Here is a 10377-nt window from a genome sequence, read left to right on the forward strand (position 1 = left end):
ACAATGTTATATCTCATAGATCTATTAATGTAGTTTTTAAAAGAATTAACTTTATCATACAAAAAGGGTTAACAGTACAACTTGTTGTCCATTTGTCATCTCAATTGTTGTACGGGGACAATTAAATATCTTAGGGGTGATATTGTTGGAGATATAATAATTCATTATTAGTGACATGTTTAAAACACATGCATTTTTGTGGACAATTGGATATGTTATATTTTATTTATATTTATTTAATCTCAACGCCTCATTATCCATTGAACAATCAAACGGTTGTTTTATTTAACGGTTTCTAGAATATTGGGAGAAAAAAAAATAAAATATGAGGTCAAATACGCTGAAAACTCATAGTACGAGGGTGTTTTGTGTAAATTTATCCATACACGAGGGGAGCAAAATGAAAATAACAATCAATAATACTCGATTCCAAGTCTGTTCGATTTGTTCCCTTCTTCTAAAACCCTCGTGGTCTCGAGAACCCTAGATTGAATCACACAGTGGATAGAGAGCGGGAAGATGTCGTCCACGCTGTTAGAGCTGACTAGAGCAGCTCACGAGGAAACTGAGAAATTGGAGAGACTGATAGTGAAGGATCTACAGAATGTACCGGCCTCGAACAAGGATCGCCTCTCCCAAAGCCACCGTGTGCGCCATATGATCGACCAAATCACCTCCACTACTCACAAACTTGTAAGATTTCTTGTTCTTTCTACTTATTTTGTCGTGACAGTATGTAATACTCGCTTGGTTTGATTTTTTTTTTTTTTGGCATTCAAAAGGGGTATGCTTGTGTAAGCTGTATGTTTTTTGAAACTGAGCAGAATTAATTTTAATTTAGTGAAAATGTTCACCTAAAGAATCTAATACTGTAGGTATTCAGTTTGCAATAGTTTTTAGTTCATCTGATAAGTATTAGCTTGGCGTAATTCGTAAAAGTCATAGGATACTTCTGTTTATTTCATATTTCTTTTGAAACACGGAGTAAGACTTTTGACTTGTTTTGATTACATTACTGGTTGTATGATTGTAGATTGAAATATATGAAGACAAAGACAATGCTAGGAAGGATGAAATCGCAGCCCTTGGTGGACAAACTGCATCTGGGACTAATGTTTTTAGTGCATTTTATGACCGATTGAAAGAGGTCAGTGTTACAGCTTATTTCCTGTAGTTTCTAGCATCTTTATTTATAAGTAGGATCTCAATAAGCTCTTAAAGGAGATAGATGTGGGATAAATTAGTTTGGTCTACATATCCTTAAAGAAATAGTTTCTTATACAGATTCGGGAGTATCACAGACGCCATCCATCAGCACGTGTCATTGACACCACTGATGAGTATGAGGAATTACTTCAAGAGGAACCACAACTTGAGTTCAGTGGAGAGGTTAGTCACTCTCTATGTTTCTTTTAGCATCTAAATATACATACTTTGCATATCATCTTATAAATAAATTGAGGTATTCTTACATTGCACTCTCATTATTATTGGCACATTCAGTTTGTTGCAAAATCTTTTGCTTTGTTTTCTCTTATTAATGAGACTCATTCTTTGCAGGAAGCCTATGGACGCTACCTAGATATGCATGAGTTGTACAATGACTACATCAATTCCAAGTTTGGAAAGCAACTTGATTATTCTTCATACCTTGAAGTGTTTTCACAACCACATACAATCCCCCGGAAACTGAAAATGACAAGGTAATATATAATCACTGTTTATCTGTGTTTATATGCACAATAAAAAAATGTTCTTTAGGCCTGATTTTATTTTGTTTCTTCAGGCAGTATAGAGAGTATTTGAGCAAAATGATGGAATATCTAGTGTATTTCTTTGAGCGTACAGAGCCCCTGCAAGATCTTGATAGATTATTCTCAAAGGTTCTCACTTTTTACCTCAAATGTATTAATTAGATACATTACAAATTTACAAATCTTCAAACGATTAGTTGCTAATCACTGGATTTGAATCTCAGGTTTCAGCAGAGTTTGAAGAGCAATGGGCAAATGGGAAAGTAGATGGATGGAAGAATGAAGGTCAAGAAAATGGACATGTTTCTGATGAACATACTTCAATTGATCTTGACTACTATAGTACAGTTGAAGAGCTTGTTGAACTTGGTCCTGAAAAATTAAAGGAGGTAAAAACAACATATTACACAATTTATTTAGTAACTTTTCACCATATATTTATAAAAAGTTACTTAATTTACCATCTTCTTGTTCTTTAGGCATTAGCTGCACTTGGATTAAAGACAGGAGGCACTGTTCAACAACGTGCAGAAAGACTTTTCCTCACAAAGGTATTATTATTGATCACTTTATATGTTGTTATCTTTTGAAAAATGCAAGAAATGAAATTATTAGTTAAAAGGGTGTGTTCTTAGATTAGAATTTATTTCCATTTACATTGAGACCTTACTTGCAGGTTTTGGGGCATATGTAACCTCACTGTGAGTAGTGTTATTATTATTATTATTTCATGGAACTTATATTTTGTCAATTGTTAAATAGAATCTTACATTTTAATCATGCAGAATACGCCTCTTGAAAAGCTTGATAAGAAGCATTTTGCAAAAGGTTCAAAACAGAATGGTGGTGTTGCTGTTTCAAATCAAGAAGATGATTCAAAAAACATTGCCCTAATGGAAGCCAAGATAGAGAAGCTATGCGAGATTTTGTCAGAGGTACACTAAATCATTCTTTTTATTTATTAATTTTTTTTTTTTATTGTTAGAATGTTCCTAACTTTTTTTTTACCTTTTCAGACAATCATGCGAACAAAAGAGAATGTTGAGAAGAAACAGGCTTTGACATATGAGGAAATGGAAGCTGAAAGAGAGGATGTAAGAAAAAGTTTTTATATAATCATTATGATTATTATTATTAATTAATAATTATTATTTATAGGAGGAAGTACCTGATATTGAGAGTGATGATGAGGATCAACAAATATATAATCCTTTAAAGTTGCCAATGGGTTGGGATGGAAAGCCTATACCATACTGGCTCTATAAGCTTCATGGGCTTGGACAGGTAATATTTCTTCTAATCATGAATGGAATGGAATTGAATGACAAAGGAATGGAATGGAATGACTGATTACTTTTATAGGAATTCAAATGTGAGATATGTGGAAACTATAGCTATTGGGGAAGAAGAGCATACGAGAGGCATTTCAAGGAATTTAGACATCAATATGGCATGCGTCGCCTTGGTATTCCAAATACCAAAAACTTCAATGAAATCACATCAATCGAGGTACTAGGAATTATTTTCATTTTCTTTTTTTTTTATACTAAAAAAGTAGAAAAATGTAGTTTAAGTTTTGGTTTATTACACATACAATACAGGAAGCACAAATACTATGGGAGAGGATAAAAGAGAAGCAAGGGGTGAACAAATGGAGACCAGAGCTTGAGGAGGAATATGAAGACAGAGAGGGGAATATTTACAATAAAAAGACATACACTGATCTTCAACGTCAAGGCTTGATTTGATATAGAGAAAGCAAGTAAGTGTTTGAAAGAATCTTTTATAGTTTTTGGAAAATGATTTTTTATATTTTGTTGTGTTCTTATTTGCAGTTCCAGTGATTTTGTGAGGGTGTGATGTGAAATTTGTATTAATGAAGGGGCATAAAGGAAACAGATTTTGATCGGAATTTTCTGAATGATGTTATGTATGACTATGAGTTGACTTGTTTTTTTTGATACTTTGTAGTCAAATTCTAGTTTTTAGATATTTATACATACAAGTAAACCAGCCTCTTCTCAATCTATTTGATAATTTTCATGCATTAGAATACTAATTGAGTTTATTGAATGTGGAGAGACTCCATTTACAAGTTCATGATAACATTACAACAAATATCACGATAAAAATATGATTATAAATTTAAAGAACTAGGAATACATAACATCCAAACTTACAAAACATAAAATTACGTATTTTGCACCAACCATTTGTACATTTTAACAAAAACCGAATATATATATATATATATATATATATATATATATATAATCATATATTTTGACATAAAGTTAACTATCTCCCCTTTTCCATACGTGTTAAGACTAAAACAACATAAAGAATCACCATAAACAAGCTTTCCATGAGACAAAAAGAACACCAAAATCGTGTTTAAACTATGATGACATAATTGAGGTAGGTAACCTATCAATTCATCCTTCCAAATCCCCCTTACACCTACTCTTCTCTTCTATATATCTAAACATTTTTTATTACCTTTTTCCCAAACCAAAAAAAAAAAAAAAAAAATTACAAGTTAGCCTAATGAGCCCAATTCTATACTCTTTTATCCGGTATCACTATCATCCTAATTCATAAACTTCCTGCAATTTGGCGCATTACATAAACACGGAACTTTGCATTCATCACTTTCATCTGGATCAAACAAGTAATCATACCTACAAACACAACCAAAAAACTTTCAAATTTTCTTACAATTTTAGTTTAAATAGCAAATAACTTTGAAATTTAATTACAAAAAAAAAAAAACTCACGTTAGTTCATCTCCTGTTGTCACATTAGTTCTTGCAATAAGCACAATTCGGCTTTCATCACCACCCACACTCATAATCCTCGCGTAGCAATTTGGCATACACTATTCAAAGTTGAAACAGTTTCAATAAATAGCAACCATGTTTCAGTTTTAGTCCTTATTTGAGATTCTTATAACATTTTTGGTCCATTGAAGGGACCAAAAATGTAATTTACTCTTTACTTGTTTTTTATTGTGAAAATGTTAAAACATTTAAGGGACTTACGGAATGGTTTATTAGGCGTGCTACGTTTCCTTTATCTGTCGCGTCCACCACCACTTCTTCACTGATTTTGAATAGCTGAAGAAACAAGATTTTCAATTTTTCAGTGAAAATTACTAAAATACCCTTTTCGTGTATTATACGAGAAAAGAGTAAAAAAGAAACCCACGTAGCAGTCTTTGCCTTCTCTTCTATACGATGCTTCCCTTAAATCCGCCACACTCCGTCTCACTTGTTCGCCACGATACTCGAGCACCTGCATACATATATTTCACAAAAAGTGAGTGAAATGACTAAAATACCCTTGATAACTAGAAAATTCTTAATTTTTTTTTTTTTTAAAACCATTTCTCCTTCCATGATGTTTCGACGTGCAAAGAGACCCCATCCATGTATCCCCGATCTACCAAAGCAAACACGATCATTTTCTGTTCTCTGAATTTCCAAAAAAAAAAAAAAGATCCAAAATTTTAGAAAATTTGTAAATAAATAAAGTTTTGTTTAAAAAAAATGCAAAAAGTTTGCCTGTAAATGACGTAATCTTTCTCTAAAAGTAGAAAAGCTTCGAGGTTCTTGCATTTCCTGTTAGAAAAAATATATCCATCCGATGAGTTATTAAAAGCTAAAACAAGATTTATTATTATTTTTTTTTTGAAAAAAAAAAGGATAAAATATTAATTATTATTACTCTGAGGCTGTTTAACCGTTGTATTGTAGTTAAAGAATGATGACATGGTCTTGTAACGCGGTGGACAATTAGCCCCTCTGACTTCTAACAAACACAAATTTCGAAACAATTAAGGGTATGAATGAACATATGGCTAAACCTCAAGGTTAATAATGAAAAATGTGGATAAATTATACTAGACTACCTTATTGTCTGATCTAATGTGCACTCTGCATCTAGCTGCTGAAAATGGTTGAGCCTCATTGGAAATTTCAGAAATTGAAGCTTTTTCAGGTTGTAATTGTAATCTTCTAGAAGAAATCAATCTTGAACCATTCTTGTTGTTGTTTAATAGTAAACTTTTTGCCGAAATTACCCCTCCCGGTGTCTGTATTATTAAAACCGTATCTGGATTTGGTGCCCTAAAGAAAATACCAAGATTCAGAACCCAAAAAAAAAAAAAAAAAGATTAAAAATTTAAAAATTAAAAAAATCCCAAATGGTTATACCTGTGATAAGCACAATAAGACACCATTCTTGTAATCTGCTTCCCATTCTTTTCAAGAGAATGCAACTGTGGAAATAAAAAATTAAAAATCCCATTTTTGTAACTTTTTTTTTTTTTTTGAAAAAAGATTGATGGATTTTGACAAAAGTAGCCTCACCTCCATTCGATAGCCAGCTCTTGATGCACATGTGGCATGGTAATAAGTGGAACATTTTGAACATTGTGTACATGATCCATGAATTTGCTTACAAACAACACATATCTGACACAAAAAGAAAGAAAAAAAAACACAAGATTTTTATAAAATGTCTATATTTTTTTTTATATATAGTAAAGAGTAAAAAAGATAGTGAATACCTTTACAAAAGAATTTGATGGAATACTTAAAATCCCAAGTGCAGGTTCCATTTTTTCATCACTTGCAAAACAAACTTCAGGTCGAAACCATGCACATGTTACATGGACCCACAGTGGGTCCACATCAGTAGGCTTCAAAGCACCTCCTGAAAAAAAAAAAAGATATTTTATTTTTTGAATTTAATAATTTATTCATAAAAAAAAAGATTTATTAAAGTTGATACCTTTCACAGGACAAAGGCAGCATTCGCGTTCGATATCAGGTGTCTCACATGATCTGCATACCCATGATGTGAAATCTTGAACATTTCTTGCACCATAACATTCTTGATGCACAGCTATTTGACACCTGTCATGTTTAGATTTAGATTTAGATTTAGATTTCTAATGGGACCCACAAATGTTTAAAAAAAGAAAGATAGGATCTTGACCTGATGCATATAATGATTTTATTGTAGTCCCAATCTTCAATCCAACGACACACAGCACAACGTTCGGTTGTCCACTTGGCATTTACAGGTTCGTATTTTTCTATTAAAAAAAAATTGTTAACTTTATTTCCAATTTCTAAAAACCAGGACATATATGTATTTATGTATTATATATATATACCTTGTAGAAAACTAAGCAGTTTCTGTTTTCGGGCTTTTAAAGAAGGGCGTTTTAGGGAATTCACCGAAACAACAGTACGAGCATGATACTCGGCTACTTGAAGCATCTGAAAGATAACATTTTTTGGGTGATTAAATCAAAATCTTGAAACATTTAATGAAAAAATGTAGGAATTTAGAAAATGTACCCATTGTTCAAGTGGCAACAAGGAGTCCTTCACTTTAATGCTAGTTTTCCAATTTTTCACTTTTGACCCTGTGTGTCTCTCCCATTCACTAAGTGCTAGTTTTTCTGTCCCACAAGATCCACACTTGCACACAACCCTTTAACAAAAAATATAAAATTTATTCCATTTCAGAAAAAAAGATATATATATATATATATATATATGTTTCCCTTAATGGTTGACACATATAGAAAAAAAAAAAAAACAATCTTTAAGCTTAAAACTTATGAATCATTCGTTTTCTTGACTATAGTCAAACATGAGTTACTCAAAATGCTTACAAATGCAAGCTTGGAAAATACACTCCTTCAACCCCTGTGCAAACAACAGTGACTTTATCAGGAAGCACCATTTCCTCTTGCTTTTTATTACATCTGGAAGCCAAAATACATTGTTATTTAGAAATAATGAACTGTTGATAACATATCCAATGAGAATTTATATCAAGATTCAAGAGTTACCTGTGTTTAGGTTGATAAGTTTCTGAATCTGATAACTCAAAATTGAACTTAGCTTTGCAATCTGGGCAATAGTAATCAGTTGCCACAAGATCCTACAAAATGTTTTGACTTTGTAAGACTTTATAAAGAAAAGGGACCAAAAGAAAATCAAGATTGATGATAACCTTAAAATGATGACCGGATATTTTGTCACATTCTGCATGTACCCAAACTTTACAACCATCACATCGTACCTTAAATTAATCAAAATTGTCACCAAATTTAGTTCTTGATTGATAAATGAAGGAGCTTTTTGTAAAAAAGATTTTAAATTTCCTCACCCAACTAACAGTATCCGCACGATTCCATATCTTTTTGCATATCCCACAATAATGTTTCAATTTTGTCAACTAAAATAAAGAAAAGCATTTCATCAAACACTTGGTAGACAAGACAATCATAATAACCAAGAAAGTGAATGAAATGAAACCACAAACCTTAGCACACGTATTACAAAGCAAACGGTTATTAGGAGATGTGTCGTTCATTTTTCTTAACATTCTAAGAGATATGGTGGACCCACATCCTTCACATGATTGTGAGTGACGTCTATTAGATACTTCCTGCAAAAAAAAAACATTTTTATTGTTACACAGATATCACAGGATACTGAGAGACTGATGTCAACGAGACAAAAACTTAAACTTGCCTGTTTTTGAGAGATACGTTGATGTTCAAGATTTTGAACTCCTCTAGGGATAGAATCAAGATAATCTAAGTTACCAGCTGCTGCATTAATTTCAACCATTAACATTTCTGTAAATCCATGTTCTGCTAAAAAAGCTTCTTCTATAGCAGAACGAAGAACACTTGGCTCGTTATCATTCAAGTCAGTTTGACCTTGAAACCTGTCGACATTTTCTACAAAAGAATATATCATTCCACTTTTAATCCACGCATAATCCCTTTGTGTGCCATTTCCAGAATACCCAAAAAACATGACGCAATAAGCACCATCAACACGAAATCCAAGAACTTGTTGAGGCGCATGCAATACAGGATCAAGAACAATGGCTGGCCAAGCTGGATAATGCTTCCCTGATTTTGCCCACACGATGTCACCAGGAGAGAATTCATCGGGTGCTTTGATGTTTGTGTCATTATCGTCGTCGTCATGTTGTGAATTTAATCCGGAATACTTTGTCATCTCGAAGCTCTTGTATTCTTCATCTTCGAATTCTTCAAACTTTGGTAGAGATTTGCGACATTTGTAGCTAACTTTATCCCCGACATGTTTCTTGGTTTGAATTTGATCTCGGGGTTTTGGGATTTTGAGAGTGGATTTGTCTTTAATAGGAGTGAATTCATGGTCGAAGTGGGAATCTTGATTGACATCGAGTTTTGTTTTTTCTTTCTTCCAGTTATCGAGAATTGAATCGTTGAAACGAGATGGGAGTACCTGAACACGACCTCGGGAAGTTCTTACCAACGGCGGTCGTGGTTTAGACGGTCGTACTGTATCATTGTTGATAGCATTACTGTTATCTTCCAACTCCGTTTTTGGTGCAATTGGTTTCGAGTCAACGATCACCACTGCGCCGGTGTCGCTGCAGAAGCTAGGGATAACGCCGGCGGCGAAGTGAAATCCCAATTCACTCAACGTAATGATCCCGGCGGCAACCTCTCCGAGCAGATGCAGAGGGTAATAACCATGGCCATGGCTGCCGTTTTTAGTCTTTCGTTTCTTTCGAGATTTCCCCGACCATTCGTCGTCATCTCCGCCTCCGCCCGACTCACTAACTCGACAACGCTTCAAACTCGGCATTGCCGATTTCAACTTCCGCTTGATTATCATTCCTCTAATACTCCCAACACCCACAAATCCACTCTTTCCGAAACCCTAACCACCAAGAACCTCAATTCACAAAACCTAATCGTCTAATTGAAGAAACCCAACACTTCCCTGAAAGAAATATCCAAATGGGTGTTCCAATAATCAATCGAAACAACAGAGTACCCGACAAAAACAAGAGATTTGGGAGGGAAATTTGATGAATTGATAGAAATTTCAAGGTTGTGAATTAGGGGATCTCTCTCTTTCTCTCTGTTCCACGAAGCCACTGATAAAATAAGTCGATATGAGTTGTTTTAATTAACATTACCACTGCACATTACATACAATCTCTATTTCGTGAAACAAACGTTAAAAAAAGAAACCCAAACCAAACTTCATGTCATGTGGAGAGAAGATTATAAAATAGGGAAGAAAGATTTATTTAACTGTAAATATTTTCGTTTCTTTTTGGACATATAGATACAATGTCATGTATCTATAGATACATGGACTGCTTCAGAGGAGAGAGAAAGTGAGTTTTATGTTAGCTTACTTACGCCTAATTGGGTCTCCAAACAAAGCCCACTTCCAACTTCTTTCAGATAATCTTCTCTTCTTCTTCTTCTTCATTCATCGAATGAAATGTGTGCACTTTCTTTCAAGAATCTATCACAAAGCTGTTATTTCCTGTTAGTTCTAGATAAAGACAACAAAAAAGGGGATGAAATTTGAATACATATATGTTATGGATTGTTTAGGACTTCAATTATTTTGTTTATAAAGATTTCAACTTTGGCAATTGGGCACATAGTCCCGCCAAATCTTGTTACAGTGATCTTTCTTTTTTAATTTACAAAGATGTAACTTTTTTTATTGGGTTTTCAAAACGAAAACCAATTTTTTTTTTTATGATGGGCAAGTTCGGGATTTCAAAAAGTTTA

The 10377-nt window shown here is 33.4% G+C and overlaps 2 protein-coding genes across 2 annotated transcripts; one reads left to right on the plus strand and one right to left on the minus strand.

Moving 5' to 3' along the window:
- The first annotated feature begins 448 nt into the window (after positions 1-448).
- On the plus strand, positions 449-3801 carry ATO (splicing factor-like protein). The gene is made up of 13 exons (XM_078976030.1): positions 449-693; positions 1034-1147; positions 1285-1389; positions 1561-1703; positions 1787-1883; positions 1979-2143; positions 2234-2305; positions 2540-2689; positions 2771-2848; positions 2913-3038; positions 3117-3263; positions 3356-3516; positions 3590-3801. Exons 1-12 carry the CDS (start codon positions 520-522, stop codon positions 3500-3502), a joined length of 1518 nt encoding a protein of 505 aa, XP_078832156.1. The 5' UTR covers positions 449-519; the 3' UTR covers positions 3503-3516; positions 3590-3801.
- Positions 3802-4092: 291 nt separating this feature from the next.
- On the minus strand, positions 4093-9870 carry LOC145014788 (histone-lysine N-methyltransferase ATX4-like). Its single transcript, XM_078973230.1, has 21 exons — positions 8312-9870; positions 8100-8225; positions 7944-8012; positions 7788-7856; positions 7624-7715; positions 7444-7536; positions 7124-7259; positions 6937-7042; positions 6756-6855; positions 6549-6673; positions 6325-6470; positions 6125-6229; positions 5969-6033; positions 5665-5881; positions 5481-5564; positions 5318-5374; positions 5138-5227; positions 4962-5048; positions 4796-4870; positions 4532-4632; positions 4093-4435 (listed from the first exon to the last, which is right to left on the minus strand). The coding sequence occupies exons 1-21, from the start codon at positions 9455-9457 to the stop codon at positions 4345-4347; spliced, it is 3180 nt and encodes a 1059-aa protein (XP_078829356.1). The 5' UTR covers positions 9458-9870; the 3' UTR covers positions 4093-4344.
- Positions 9871-10377: the final 507 nt, after the last annotated feature.

This window comes from Lactuca saligna, chromosome 9, assembly GCF_052625555.1.
Source record: "Lactuca saligna cultivar CGN05327 chromosome 9, ASM5262555v1, whole genome shotgun sequence".
NCBI classification, from domain to species: domain Eukaryota; kingdom Viridiplantae; phylum Streptophyta; class Magnoliopsida; order Asterales; family Asteraceae; genus Lactuca; species Lactuca saligna.

Excerpts from the sequence above, each read along its gene's own strand:
- ATO (XM_078976030.1), top strand. The coding sequence starts at position 520 with ATGTCGTCCACGCTGTTAGAGCTGACTAGAGCAGCTCACGAGGAAACT. Across the intron at positions 2,306-2,539 it reads AAAGACTTTTCCTCACAAAG|AATACGCCTCTTGAAAAGCT; the intron begins GTATTATTATTG and ends TTAATCATGCAG. Across the intron at positions 2,690-2,770 it reads TATGCGAGATTTTGTCAGAG|ACAATCATGCGAACAAAAGA; the intron begins GTACACTAAATC and ends TTACCTTTTCAG.
- LOC145014788 (XM_078973230.1), bottom strand. The coding sequence starts at position 9,457 with ATGATAATCAAGCGGAAGTTGAAATCGGCAATGCCGAGTTTGAAGCGT. Across the intron at positions 6,034-6,124 it reads GAGCTGGCTATCGAATGGAG|TTGCATTCTCTTGAAAAGAA; the intron begins GTGAGGCTACTT and ends TTATTTCCACAG. Across the intron at positions 4,436-4,531 it reads ACAACAGGAGATGAACTAAC|GTATGATTACTTGTTTGATC; the intron begins GTGAGTTTTTTT and ends TTGTGTTTGTAG.